Source organism: Macrosteles quadrilineatus, unplaced genomic scaffold, assembly GCF_028750875.1.
Source record: "Macrosteles quadrilineatus isolate MER2022 unplaced genomic scaffold, UCM_ALF_1.0 Scaffold_1__1_contigs__length_201487025, whole genome shotgun sequence".
In the NCBI taxonomy this organism is placed as follows: domain Eukaryota; kingdom Metazoa; phylum Arthropoda; class Insecta; order Hemiptera; family Cicadellidae; genus Macrosteles; species Macrosteles quadrilineatus.
In genome coordinates this window covers 48589700-48605372 of record NW_026542594.1, presented here as the reverse complement: position 1 = coordinate 48605372, position 15673 = coordinate 48589700, and the positions used below count along the sequence as shown (strand labels likewise).

Below are 15673 nucleotides of genomic sequence, written 5' to 3'. Positions count from 1 at the left end.
GTTACGGCCGTTTCAGCATCACTGTGCCATCGTCAGACTGTTCAGCCAAAAGGCGTCGTTAAAACACAAAAACATATTTCCACGAAACACACACATATTTATCAAAACGGGGTTTTGAAAAATAGGCCTGTTGAGGACCCCGTTTTGACAAATATGTGTGTGTTTCGTGTAAATATGTTTTTGTGATTTAACGACGCCTTTTGACTGAACAGTCTGACGATGGCACAGTGATGCTGAAACGGCCTTAACAAGTTGATAACAAATCAGGAGCTGGCTGACAAAGGTAAAATTTCAATTTAGTTATAGAACCAGCTCAGGGGCTAGAAAATATGGATTATAAAACTAATTGCAGAGATAGAGGGTTTGAATTCCCAAAACAAGTCAATGTTTTTGTATCAAACTGTAGGTCATTGTTTTTGAAACTGTAGGGTCTTTTTCTTGGAAGGAAACCAGCCGAGCCCACTCAAGATCATAGGCCCCTCCCGATATGTCAAGACCCACTCACCTGCATGCCACAATCAGTGACAAAATTGTGTTACAAGAGTTTAGATTAAAAAATAAATGTTTCTCTCTTCAATCACAGAAATATTATTTTCAAAGAAAGTCATTCACGGTAATTTGTGCCTGGTATATATTTTACTCAATCTTAAATACTGCACATATTCTTTGCATCTACGTGTTATTATACTTTATATCACTGCTGACTGCAGAACCTCCGAATAATTTAGTAGATCACTGAGCCTGTAATTAATGCAAGTGTTATTTATTAGTTATTCAAAGATAAACCTTTAATGCTTGACATTTATTTATGTAAACTAAATTTTAAATTCAAACAGCATTTCTAAAGAGGAAGACTGTGTAGTGTATTTCAGATTGCCTAGTTATTTTTTTACCTAGAGTTTTAAATATAAAAAGTAACTGATATTCTCCAATTATTTTCAAAGCTGCAATGAGTTTGGTTTTCATATAATTGCAGTTTTAATTCCTTTACTCAGTTTTCTATTGTCACAGAAAAGTTTTTTTTTTATCTTAAATAATTTGTTGCTTTTATCTGTTCTGTGTTGCTATTTCATGTGAATACTCTTTAATGTCTTTTTTATATTTTTGCTGCCTGATCAGTACCAGGTAAGGATACACTGTAATGTTGATTTTTCATATTTTAATTGGAATTATAATTCTCATCATCATAATCATCCCTCCATTGGCATTGATCATTAGGACTTATTAAATTGTCTATTATCAAAGTCAAATAAAATAATAGTCAATTTCAGTACATCATTTCCATCATTATTTATTTACTCCTCATTTAACAATATTAAAACATGTGATAATTAATTAATCTTCACAAACAAATCATACAGCATAAATATAAAGATTAATCAATGGTCATACATACAGGGTTGGGCAAATGTGTGGATACCCCTACTGTCGGGGAAAAAAGTTTAGACACTCGAGTTTGGAGCTCTACAGAAAAGTAACCAACTAACTTAGAAAAACGCGTAGTATATATAAATTTTTGTTGTTTTATTCTACGTATTCCTGTCAAAACAAAAAAATTTTAGCTCGTTTAGGAAGTTTTTTATGACAGTCGGAAGATAAAAACTGCCTGTTTTTAGAGTACCAAAAACCATCTTATGACTTTGAAAATTCGCACAATGTAAACTAAACGGCAGAACTTTATCAAACTTTAATACAATATGGACACATATATAATGAATTAATTTGTGTAGTTTCAGAATTTTTACTCTACCTAAAAAGTTTTTGTTGTAACTTTTGTAAATCAACATTTTCTCAAAAACGGCAAACGCTAGAAAAAAAATTAAAAGCTCGTTTCAAAGGTGATTGTTTTTGTATTTGAAATATTGATACTGCGCAACCAAATTGTTATGCATGTTATTTATATAAATTAACAAAAAACTGGATGATCTCGCGCCTGCAAGGGGTGCAGACGCCATCGCCCGCTCAGGAATCCAGTGCAGTGTTGCCACGATGGACCTTGACCGAGCGAAGGTGATTCACGCAGTGTGTGTCACTGACTGACTCACATGAAATATCATGTTTTGCATTCTTCCAAAGGGTCGAAAGTATTACCACCCCAAATATAGGTGCTAAATCTAAATTGTCAGATTCGGAATATGCAATGATTGTCAGTGTTATATATTTTTTTTTAGAAGTGTGGGAGTGACGATGGAGGTCCAAAGCCCTCATTAGAAAAGGTGAAGGGAAATGGTTAATAATTAGTAATAACTGCTGTTCAGTTTTGACTCAACAGTTCGCAGCCCATCTCTGCTCAGTGTCCAGGTGTTCAATTTGGCAACACTGTACGGGGTATGCGCCCAGCCAGAGCCGGTGGCGGTCTGGAAGTGCCGTATTCAGCCTCTGCACTATCCAAATTAAATGTTAACTTATATAAATAATATGCGTAACAATTTGGTTGAGCAGTATCAATATTTCAAATACAAAACCAATCACCTCCAAAACAAGCTTTTAAATTTTTTTCCAGCGTTTGCCGTTTTTAAGAAAAAGTTGATTTACAAAGGTTACAACAAAAACTTTTTGGGTAGAGTAAAAATTCTGAAACTACACAAAATAATTCATTATATATGTGTCCATATTGTATTAAAGTTTGATAAAGTTCTGCCGTTTAGTTTACATTGTGCGAATTTTCAAAGTCATAAGATGGTTTTTGGTACTCTAAAAACAGGCAGTTTTTACCTTCCGACTGTCATAAAAAACTTCCTAAACGAGCTAAAAAATTTTTGTTTTGACAGGAATACGTAGAATAAAACAACGAAAATTTATATATACTACGCGTTTTTCTAAGTTAGTTGGTTACTTTTCTGTAGAGCTCCAAACTCGAGTGTCTAAACTTTTTTCCCCGACAGTAGTTAACTTTTAAACGCGTTGCAATAGGAAAACCAAACTCGGCACATATTTACAACATAAGAAATTGCACTTTTTCATCAAAGTTACAACTTTGCCCCAGCCCCCAAAATGGGGTATTTTGGGGGCAGCCCCAAATTTTCAAATGTAAACACCTATCATGTGGCCCATCATTTTAAAGGGTTTATCAAGGGAAATTGAATGGCGCAAACCAGAGGTCAATATCCCACGCCTAATCAAAATGGCAGCCATTTTAATTATTTAAGATGAGCAATCATGATAAAGTCTAGACACCCCCAGTTAACTTTAAAAATTAAATATTTTAATACTGACCAAAAGGTGAATTCTCTTTTTTCATAAAGGTATGCTGAGTTCAGTTTTCCTGCTATAAACTGTTAAAAAATTAATAGGGGATATTCCAAAATGACTGCCATTTTGATTAGGGGTGCGATATTGACCTCTAGTTTGCGCCATTTAATTTGTCTTGAGAAACCATTTAAAATGAGGGGTCACATGATAGGTGTTTACTTTTAAAAATTTGAGGCTGCCCCCAAAATACCCCATTTTGGGGGCCGGGTACAAGTTCTAACTTAAATGAAAAAGTGCATTTTTTTATGTTGTAAACATGTGCCAAGTTTGGTTTTCCCACTGCCACACGTTATAAAGTTAACTGGGGGTGTCCAGACTTTATCATGATTGCTCATTTTAAATTAAAATGGCTGCCATTTTGATTAGGCGTGCGATATTGACCTCTGGTTTGCGCCATTCAATTTATCTTAATAAACCCTTTAAAATGAGGGGTCACATGATAGGTGTTTACATTTGAAAATTTGGGGCTGCCCCCAAAATACCCCATTTTGGGGGCTGGGGCAAAGTTGTAACTTTGATGAAAAAGTGCAATTTCTTATGTTGTAAATATGTGTCGAGTTAGGTTTTCCTATTGCAACGCGTTAAAAAGTTAACTAGAGGTATCCACACATTTGCCCAACCCTGTATATATGAATAGCTTCCCAGATAGCAATTTTTTCCTGATTCAGTATTAAATCAAGGTTAAACTTTCAAAGATGCAAGCCTGAATTAATCTTAAAATATCAAGCCATCAAGCCTAATTCAGGGCTAATTCAAGGGCCCTACTGAACACTTGTGAAACCTGAATCAACCCTGAAAATTTTAGGTTGATTCAAGGTAAACGTTTCTGGCAGTAATGCATAATCAAGGCTGAATTGAGGTTGAATTAAGGTATAAGTATGTTTAAATTAAGGTAAAATCATGGTCAATTCAGGACTCATAACCTGAAAATTTAAGGTTAATTCAAGGTAAAGATTTTTGGCTGAAATCAAAATATATTGTTGAATTCGGGTTAAATAAAAGCATAATCATGATCAACTCAGTACATACAGTAACAAGTGATTGACTGACAAGGAATTTTACTTGACTTACGGCATTCTTACGGTCTTAAAGTAGTCCAATATTTTAATGTCCTAGTGGATAGCCTAGCTGTTTTGTCTTTGTGAACTCAAGAACTTTAATGATGCCTACTAAGCGCGGGGACAGCTATCTATTAGGACATCAAAATATTGGTTGCTTTATGGCAGTAAGTTAAGCCTTAAAATATTAAACGCAAGGTACATTACCTTAAGCTTTAATCTACGCAGAAAACTTTGGGTGGATACATAATTTGACCTTATAATCTATATTATAATACAGTTACCACTCACTCACTCATTGATCACTATTCCTCAAAAACTACCATGCATATGTACTCAGAACTTGGTGGCATGGAGGTTTCACTTAACCTCCATAATAGGTTTCACTTAATATGTACAAGAAGTAGCTTTGAGAGATTCCATCAGGGCTCTGGCTCACTGGCTTTAAAATTACAATGTTAACATATTTTACCTGCGACCGTTTTTTAAAGTAGCCATTTCAGTCCAGTTCTTAGAATTGAAAAGTTTCACTTTACAGCTGTTTACTTTCATATCAGCATAGTTTCATTTCATATCAGCATAGTTTTTCTCATATCCACACAGGTAACGGACCAATGAGGTTCAAGTATTGAGAGAAAAGAATTAAAATTGTAATGCTTCGAACGTCAACTAATCAGCTGATCAGCTGATCAGTTGACCAATTTAATTGTTGATCCGACTTGTTCATGTTGATACTCGCGTATTCTTAATTAAGTTGGCGGAAGTCCAAAAATAAATGAAATATTTGCCGAATTGTACCTGATACAATATTATTTATGGTAAGAATGCTGCTAGCAATGTAATATTTAACGAAGTTTAACAAACACGTAATTACAGGAAATCAGCTGATTATACAACAAGTCGTTGCATCACTTTCAGTGGCAATGACAATACACGAAAACATAACCTCTCTAAAAAGTTATCAGTAGTGATTGTTAGTAATTAAATCCAGATTGATAGTAATTAAAAAACGGTCGTAGGTAAAGTAGTGTACGCAACTCGCGTTAATAGTCTTTACGACACGAGTAGAAAATTTAAGGCACGAGCCTTTTACTATTTCTTTTGACAGAACTTTCGTTTAATTGTATTAGCTACCAAACCGCTGTTAGGAAAATTCTAAGCAAAACCAATGCAAAACAACTGTTTGTAGCAAAGACAATTTTTCAATTCTGTTGTGAAGCCCAAGGGGAGGGGCAGCTAGAAACCTATAAATGATGCTATAACACTTTATTTAAATGTTGTATAGGATAACTGAGTTAGGTTAAAAATAATAAGCCTATTCTGCCAAGCTTGTGAGTGAAGGGTGAGAGCATTTAATTTTTAATAAGGCCTCATCAAATTACACCAGACCCTGCTTTAGAAAAGACATCTCAGTGATCAACAAAAAGTTTAAAAGTTCAAAACAGTTCTTCAAACATAGCCAAAATATCACTATTTGTGGGGGTATAAATAAAATGTAGCAAGTGACATTGGTTATAGTAAATTTATTTTATGAAAATATAAAGTATAAAACAAACTTGAAAATTAGAACATGAGTTAAATTAAGTGACATTTTACTTATACATTATTTACTGTCGCATAACCTCAGCCTGATGTTCCTATTCTGTGCACCAATAACTCCTCTTTTCCTGCAACAAAAAAAATCATTAAGTATCGACTAAGGGAGTATGTTTTATCTAATTTTTTTTAATTTTTTCTGTACATGTAATCTGCTTGAGTTATAAATTTCAGCATGGTTTTCCAGTTCACTAAGTAATTTTTTACTTGAATTGTTTTGACTGTGATTAAAGCTGAAACTGTGAGCAAACATTTATTAATATAGTTATTTGTGTGACAAAACGGCACGGAGACGGCTGGACACTAAATCAAGTAAATAGGGGGCCCGGGATCGCTGAGCCCAGGGGCCCATGATGGCTCTCTCCGGCCCTGATTATCATTGACATTATCAATAGTCTAAAAAATTGGGGAGCGAGCAGGTCTAGTGGTTAGAGCGCGGTCATTCCGGTTCCTGGGGTCCAGGGTTCAAATCCCGCCAAATCACCAATGGATTTTAACTAAGTGATAATGCCGTAACCCCTAGGTCTAGCCTGAAGTAATGTGAAAAACAATCCCGGGCTCCAGCCTATCGTACGGGGACAAAAAGTCTAAAAAATTGTTGAAACACACAGCGAAATGTAGGTACATGTCAGCTACAGAGCTGCAAATTGTGTCATTCTGTTCACAAATGATACCAGCAAGTGGCGAGGAGCCTTGCTGCAGCGTACTTAAGCGAATTATGGATTTATACGCACAAACTGGCTCTTACTTGAAAAACCACCCTTGTATGTTCCTTATACTAATAAACCAAATTAACAAACCCGAGACTTGTTATTAGAATTCTAAAACCCGTTGTTGCAACAGTTTAAACGAGTAGGTAGTTTTATCGAATTGGCCAGGGTAGAGTACTCGTCTGTCCTACAGTTATTCTAAAAGTTAGGCAAAATTTGCAATAACATTTTAACAAAGGCGAGGATGATATTGCTCTCCTCCTGGGCGTCTGCAGGATCTTTTGAGCGCTTCTAGAGCTCTGAACCTTAGATTAAATTAAAATAATTAATCAGTCAAAACCGTGAATCCTTCTCAGCACCCCGGGGAAGAAATTTGAGCGTGGCTGGTACTAGGGGTAGGCTGCTCAGTAAATACAATCTTATTCGCCCCTCATAATTTACGTCACATGCTTTTTACACTTTGGATCTTAGAAAAAATGTAAGTTAATGGGATATTTTAAGTAGGCTACCTATTGAGTTTTTCCATGCACGAAAACACTAAGAATGCTCTAGTTTTTAACCTTGGTGAACCCGTCATCGGCCACTGATGCCATGTCTTGTCATCACGGCCTGTGTCGAACTACAGGGAGTGTCGAACTATCGAGGTTCTACTGTAACAACAAAAGTAAACCTTATGAAATAAACAGTTCTATAACTAATATGCTCTACAAACCTTTTAGGTACTGGCCCTAAATTTGGCTTGTCACAGCCATGCACGGATGCAGTTTTTTTTTACTTTCAATTCAGTGGCTTCAGCCAACAGTCTCTTGGCTACAACTGAAACAGTTTAAGTGAAACGCCTCATAATAGATAACAATAACAAAAGAATTTGTTATGCAAATCTATATAAAGCTCAAATACCACTGACTCATTCATTCACTCACTCATCACGAAATCTCAGAAACCATAAGACCTAGGAACCTGAATCTTGGCAGGCATCATCCTTTTGGGTAGTAGACGATCACTAAGAAAGGATTTTACCCTCCGACCTCTGGGCTCCGCCCCAGTGGCTCTGGAGTTTCACATGTTAACCTTATGAGAAATGGAATTAATGAATCTTAACAGCTGTTTCAATTAAACAAGTTGGTTCTGTTCTATGATGTTTAATAGCATTAAAGTTACAAGGATTACCAACAGGGTGCAGCACTATAATTTCTTTTACATTTATGACAACAGCTAATTTGCAACCAAAAGGTGAGTGAGCGTAGCGAACGAACTTCAACCTGGAGGCGAGTTAGCGTATCGAACGAGCTAACCTGAAGGCAAGTGAGCGCAGCGAACGAGCTCTAACCTAAAGGTGAGTGAGCGTAGCGAACGAGCTCCAATCTAAAGGTGAGTGAGCGTAGCGAACAAACTTCAACCAGGACGTGATTGAGCCATGCGAACGAGATCATCTTGAAAATTAAGAAGTTAAACGGGGCAAAGCCCGCGGGTTACAGCTAGTATTGGAAGAAAAATACAAAACAATCAGCTTTTAGAGAGAATATGCCATGTATTTGTATTTAACAAACTAGCTTTGACAATCTCACTTCTGTAGTAAAGTACAGAATAGACATAATTGGTCAGTGTGTGTTTTCAGGGGTGTACAGTGGGATTTACCAAATGAATCAAGTACAAAAAATTTAGTTTAGACTCGTTCAATGGTCTTGCCTCTCTGTTCAACCTGAAATTCTGGCTAAATTAAGCAAGATGGAAAAAGAAGTAGGATAAGTCTGGCATTAATTTTTTTTTAAACAACTTTCTTCCAAGTGAATTTTTGTTTGACCAACAAACGAAAGTTTTAGTAAGTTTAACCTACTAACTTTCTTACTCTAAGGTTTTAATAATATTAAGTTATGATTTAGGCTATTAATATTTTTTGTTTTAAATTACAAATCATCAATAAAATTTAAAAACTATAGGCCTACAAATGGTAAGGTTTATTTAAAGCAGAAAATTTCAGAATTTTTCCAAAATTGTTAGTACCGGTACCGTAAGTTAAATTGCAGCACACAGACCAAGTTATTCATAATAATGTCTAAATTACAGTTCTAAATTCTGCAAATTTCGATGCAAAGCAAGATGGCAACTCATCTTGTAACGTTTGTTCAAACGGCAAGCCACTTGTTTTAAATCTGTGTTCGCTGAAGCTAATTAGTTAATTTGAAAAATAACACAGCAGCCTAGGTAACCTTGTTACAATAACTTTACAACTTACAGCATGGGCAATATACATCTTTAGTAACTTAAATAGGCACAAGTTACCAGGATATGATTTAAAGTTAACAGCTACATAAAACCAAAATGGCAGGTCTCCAGTCAAGTGACATTTTGTAGAAGGTTGTTTTAAATTAGTTCATTACGGTAGCCTACCTTTACTTAGTTTAATCAATGGGTATGGCGTACAAAACCTAAAATCTTTGAGAGATGCTAATCTTAACCCATCTAAACGTTTGCCGAGAAACCCTAGCATCAGGACATAGGACTAGGATAAGCCCTTAGACCTAGGCTACAGTACCAAGTCTATAACTTAAGACATAGGCCTAAGCTAAATTAAAATATTTTTCTATAGGCCTAGGTCTATTTATCCAATCCATCGAAAATCATTTCTTCATTCTTAAATGAAACTTCATAACTTCGGCCTATGATAACTTAAGACAATCTACGCTGATAAAAAACTGCATCATTAAGTTACATATTGGCTTGTGTGTTCATAATATTGTAGCCCACCGGATTTGGCAAAAATAAGTAACTAGGTCTTGAACAATTCCAGATACAATATTCCAACGGATCACAATACTTTCTAGGCCAACTATAAAATAATTCACCAGTCATGAGGCCTAGGGCAAGCACAGGCCTAGAATTATTCTGGATCCTAGTCCAAATTTGGCAGTTTATTGTTGTAAGATAATTTTCAGAGCATTTGTAACTTGAGGTTCTAATGTCAGTATGATTAGCATTCTAACACACATATCTTATCATAAGAATGGAAAAAATATTATGAATACAATGAAAAGATTAGCTGACTTACCTTTATGTTTCGTTGGCTCACAAGCACTTTTGTTGCAGTTAGTCTTCTAAAATCGAACACTATGGAATTAACTATGAACAAAGAAATTGAAAATTGACAAAAACTAACTTCAATATGAATACTTTATGTCTAAAAACTCTGATATAGTAATAACGCGAGAAACAAACGTCGCAAAAAGACAAACTGACAAGACACACAAAGAAAGACAAAGACAAAGAGGTTAGGATTGTTTAGGGGTGGATCCTGGCGTCTGGCTGGCGTCGCTTGGTCGAACTGCATCATGGGAATTCGCGCTGTTGTTTTGTTGACTCTGTTTCAGGGCGGAATCTATGAACTCAAAAAGGGCAGTATTTTGTTGTCCTTGAATCCAGCCACAATGTTCCTAATATTTGCAACCTTGAATTGTGAATGCAAATTGTAGGGAAAAGTTTACCTTGAATCAAGGGTCCTTGCTATCTGGGTTATTCCCTATATGGGAAATTCGCTAAAACAGTAAAAGAGAGTATTCATATAAAAATTTTAGAAACCGTATTACGATTAGGCCCTACGATATGTAGGCTTAATAGCCTAGACTGCTGGGCCTGTATAGAAGTTCAGTTAAAAAAATATTTAAGTAAATATTTTACTGTATAAAAGTCTACTTTTAGCTTAAATGTGTAAATTATTGTCTGTAAAGAAATACAGTTACTATTAAGAAAGTAGGCCATTAATTAATTACCCTAGACTGCTTGGCCTGTAAGAGGAGTAGGCTACAGTTATAATTAATCATGACATGATAATTAATATTCCTCCTTTTTCCTGTAATAAGATGAATTATTTCAGCCAACAGAACAAGCACAATATGCTTGTTCTGTCGGATGCAATAATTCATCTTATTATTACGGGAAAAAGATAAATTTTGTAGTTTTCCAACCTGACATCAATGTAACCCGCTTCCGGGTGTGTTTCGTTAATTTGTCGGGTCGAGGAGTTACGGGTCCCTGATAGCCTAGCCAAGCTGGGTTACTCCGGGGGTCAATTTTGGTCGAGTTTCCCGCATTGGTATCCTAAAGTCGTTTTTCTGGCTCAGGCTTGAATGTTTTGCCTCTTGGCTTTATTCGTGCCTCATCATCTCCAGGAAATGAGTGAATAAAAGGGGGAGGGCGAGATTTTGTTTTGAAGTTATAGCTCCATGCGCGACTCTGTTCACTAACCTCCTCAGTGGAGTGTTAGTTGTTTATTTAATTTATTACCCTACGTCCGTGCGCCACGGATTGAGCAGAATTAGTTTAGATGCGTCTTTATTATTTAAAAATACAATGCGTTTCGGGCGAGTGGATTAGTTCAAAGCCCCGTGAGAGAGTAGGAATATGGTGAGGTGCAAACAAAAATACAGAGTAGGGCGGAGAAGGATCGTTAACAGAAAGAGTAATTTACGAGACACACACACACACAGGTTGAGCACACAAAGTCTTATTTAAAATATATTAAGCCTAACTAATAACTAACTTATTTCTGGGTTTTCCGGAATAGATTAAATCTAGCTAATAACTAACTTATTTCCGGGTCTTCCGGAATAGGTTAAAGCTAACTTATATTATAACTAACTTATTTCCGGTGTGCCCCAAGTAATTAAAGCTAACTTATAAATAACTTATTTCCGGGTTTTCCGGAGTAGCTTAAGTCTAACTAATAACTAACTTATTTCCAGTGTGCCCGAAGTAATTAAAGCTAACTTATAAATAACTTATTTCCCGGTTTTCCATAATAGGTTATAGCTAACTTATAACTAACTTATTTCCGGTGTGCCCGAAGTAATAGAGAAAGAAGAAAAGCTACTTAGCAAACTACATAACACATAACATATAACACACAGATCACTCAAATAGCAACAGTTCAGGAATCAAGGAAATGGTGAAGAATGGAAAGAGAGAAGTTGGGGCTTAACTGTCTAACGTCACGGCTAATTAAAATTCCCAAAGCCAATCCGAATCCCCAAAGCCTAAGTTAAACGTTATTCTAAAGATTTGAAGCAATTTCGATGGTTAATGTGTTAGTAGCAGAATCAAATTATAAGTTAGAATATTTAAATGCATTGTTCAACACATCAATAATTAGTAGAAGGCTAAAGCAACTACCTAAAACATTAACAGTTAATAGCGGCTAAGCAACTACATAGAACATAACTACTGTGCACTGGTTCTAGTATAGAAGACAATGAATAATGGTTAGTGCAGCAATGGTATAACAATTGTTAGTACAGTTCTGAAATACAAACAAATGAAAGCGTGTTAGTTAGTAAAGAAGCCAACAAAGTAGTATTAAAATCACTCTAATAAATCAACTATTTACTCTTACTCCCATAAATTAAATCTCACAGCTGAATTGCTGCTACAGTAATTACGATTAACATTGACTACAAACTAAACACCACACATTATATTTAGGTAACGGTAACACCTTGTTCTCACAGACCCACGCGATAAACAAAACAAACAAATTACACGAATATGAAAAGCCACCTTGCGTGACCGGAACCGATTAACACAGAAATCAAACAACACAAAAAAAACAGAAAGATTTATAAACGGGCGGATCTCGTTTGACCGTTACTTCTTCAAACTCACGGTCTATCAAATATGTATAGAACCAAATCCAAATATTCCACATATCAAACTATTTGAACAAAGCAGATAACACTCTTATTTTATAGTAGAACGATATTTAAGAATAATCTCAAATTTAAATAAAGCGATCTCTGTTAATATTATTCAATTAGATCTAAGACTAAACTTCCCGCGGTCGTTTGACTTAAATAGCGTAATTTATTAACAGTGAATAAACGGTAGGCCTAATATCAGAGATAGCGAGTGATGTCGAGTCATCCCAGGCGCCCTGGGTACAACAACGGCGAATGTCGGCCACTTACTTGGCGTGAGCGGGAGCGTGGAGCGGAGGTCCTTCTTCTGCCCAATTGCTCAGGCGACTGCTCCTGCTGACTGTCGAATCTCGCCGACCCCGACTGACTGTCTCTGCAAGCGCCGCGCACATCCAGCGCTGTGGCTGGGGTCCCTGCGCAGGCGCGGGCGACTGATGTGCGGCCCGGCGGTACAGCGGTGAACCACAAGATCAGCTGTTTATGAACTTGTGTCAATTGCTAATTTGTTACGCTTACATTTTGGAACTTAACTTTTGCGAATCGGTGGGATGATTCGGATAGTAAGGGTTTAGTTTGGTTATAAATATTAACAAATTTTATGAACCCTTAAATCAAAATGCCAACAAATTGTTGGCATACAATCCAAAAGGTTTTTTATAAACACAGTGCATGCTCAACAACTCAGATTAAATGCCATAGCCTAATACAGAAACGTCTTTTATAATTTTACTTTAATAATTTTGTTGTTTATTCTGAATGTATTTTATTTACGCATGCTGTAACTTATCATGTGCAATAAATGTATTATTGTTTAAATCATTCATTCTCTATACAGTACCGTCTTTCAAATCCAATCTATTTAATGAGTAGGCCTATTCTGGCAACAGCCGGGGCGGAGCTAGCACAAACGTTACTTATGTGTCCATTCCAAATATACTGGCTTATACTATAATTGTTAATTTACATATGTTCTGTTCATTTGTTATTGTTTATATGATGATTCAGTTACATAATAGAATTGTGAATAAATAAAGTAAAATTGAGTTACTGCATTTAAATGGACATTATTAATATATCTAACAGTTACCAATAGCGTCGCGGCAATTCCGCCATCTTTCTCAGGTTCAGGTAACATCAGCTCGTGAAATTAGCCACGCATTATCACTTCCTTTGGTGACCATTGAATATGTAGTATATATAGTCAATAATTCAATGATATGATGACCTATTGTTATCCTGTTCGCTGACCAAAGTCAACTAGTTGGCTTTTTTTTGTTTGGAAAATATGGTAGCTTATATTACATAAATGGGAGCTAAACAAACTAACTTATTTAAATAAACTGCGATGTTTTAAACCTATTAAAATATTGACAAATTAAAGTTATGGGATGTGTTTACTTTGCCTGTTTCTGTACGTGCGTATCCTATAAGCTGGTTATATTTTAGTGCATCTTTTTTGTTCTTGTGAGTATTTTTTAAACGTTATATTTATTTAGAAACCAAATTATCAAGTATTATATTACCAGTATTATTCCAAGTATTATATATCCCATCGAAGGAACTGGGAAAGAACAGAAGGAAATGTACAGTCAAAGAGAATGCAGAAGGCACCTACAGGTGCGATAGAGGCAGAAGCCCTTGGGCTGAGTAGGAAGACCCTGCAGAAGGTGGTTGGCTTTATAAGCGGCCATTGGGTATTCCGTGGACATTTACACGAGATGGGAATTCAAGTTGAAAGCCTCTTATGTAGGAAATGTGGAGAGGAGGAGGAGACAGCATTCCACGAGATATTTATGTGCCCAGCCCTACAAGGTCTGCGCATGAGATCCCTTGGCCTATCGACTGGAGATCAAAGGGAAGAACGGGTCACCGTAGTCAAAAGGATCTCAAGGTTCACAAAGGACCTGGGATTTGAAAAGGATGAGGACCTGTGAATGAGGGTGCACAATAAGCTGTTCTAGCTGCGCTGCAATCCCATGGTTACTTAAAGCCTGGCCCTCTATAAAAAAAAAATAAAAAAGTATTATATTGGTCGTTGAATAATCACTGACCTCGTCAGAGACACATTTTATAGGCTACTCAACTCAATAGCGATACATTATCACAGCCTCATTTTTTTCATGCATATAAAGTAGATAGGTTGGCTATATCACAGACGTTACAATAAATAAATAGTAGTACAGTTATATAGATAAAAATACACGCAAAGAGTTAAATATAAATACTTAACATAACATAATGGCAGATAAATAAACTCAAAGTAACTGAAGGTTATTGTGAATTTGAAATTTCTTAAATTGTAGTCAGATGACTGCCAAGGCCTTAACAAACACCTCTTCATTTTAAAAGGTTGTCGTGTGATACTTCGAAGTAATCATTGGACTTAATGCAGGCGAATGGTAATGGTAGCATTGGACATTGGTACTGTAGCAGACATTATATACAAATTTATTTACCGACACATAAAATTACCTTGAAGATTTTCCAATTGGCATTTTATTACAGTTTAAAAAATATACTGGACCTACATTATACGACGGGTTGTTGCCTAACCCCCAGTAACACTGCTTCCTTTAAACTGAATTGTGTCAAATGTTCTCAAAGGCAATTTCAACTAAATCATGCCTATGTGATTTTGGTACATCGCAGCCAAGGATGTGCTGTAGTACTGTAGATCAGGCTGTGGTGGACCTAGGAAAGTCAGTATATTCCCTCGAATTGACTTATGTAGCATTAAGAGTTAGAACCATCGAGGGCTTGCTGATCGAGCCAGTTTCTATAGAGAGAGTTGAAAGCATAAATAATAGCAGCAATAGCAAATGACAAGCAAAGAAAAAAGAGATTGAATTGCTCAAGAAAATTGCATATAACTGTAGGCTCGGATAATGAGGTTTGTATTGATCAATAAAATTCACGTCTGTTTTTATTTTGTAATCCATAATATTTTTGAAAACAACAAATTGTATTTTTAAAGAGGGTTATTTGTTTATATCGATGCTTGCTCACTCCGCTCAATTGACGGACCTGAGGCCGCATACCTAGTTTTAAATCTTCTCTAGGCTGGTATGTGAAAATCTTACAAATTTTCAAACAACATTTTCACATTCATTTACCTTTATCTCCCTTAGTAAAATATTTTTTATTTATTTATTTATTTTTTTTAATTTCAATCTTGAAGTGGCAAAACTACTAATTAGTAAATTGAAATGAACATTTTGTCTATGTAAATGTTCTTTTAATTAAATCACAAATTCTTCCATCTTCACTCACAATAAATCATTAGCAATCCTAACATCAGCTGTTATAAACTTAAAATATTGTTGTGCCTTATCAATTTAGATAAGTGTCTAAGTTATGAAAATAATGTGAT

General features: G+C 35.7%; 1 protein-coding gene and 1 long non-coding RNA gene across 7 annotated transcripts in view; one reads left to right on the top strand and one right to left on the bottom strand.

The window, feature by feature from the left end:
- The window catches only part of LOC128982958 (kinase D-interacting substrate of 220 kDa B), a 306316-nt gene that overhangs the window by 279843 nt on the left and 10800 nt on the right, over positions 1-15673 (top strand). For 4 of the 6 annotated variants that reach the window (XM_054402064.1, XM_054402067.1, XM_054402068.1 and 1 more), the window contains one exon: positions 429-569. The exons of the other annotated variants lie outside the window; for them this stretch is intronic. In XM_054402064.1, coding sequence (XP_054258039.1) covers positions 429-554 — 126 coding nt within the window. In that variant the 3' untranslated portion in view covers positions 555-569. Of the gene's footprint in view, positions 1-428; positions 570-15673 lie in introns of those variants that run through there. 6 annotated transcript variants of the gene reach the window in all.
- On the bottom strand, positions 5558-10095 carry LOC128982959 (uncharacterized). Its single transcript, XR_008489762.1, has 3 exons — positions 9666-10095; positions 7126-7266; positions 5558-5977 (listed from the first exon to the last, which is right to left on the bottom strand). It is a non-coding gene; the product is annotated as an uncharacterized LOC128982959 (long non-coding RNA).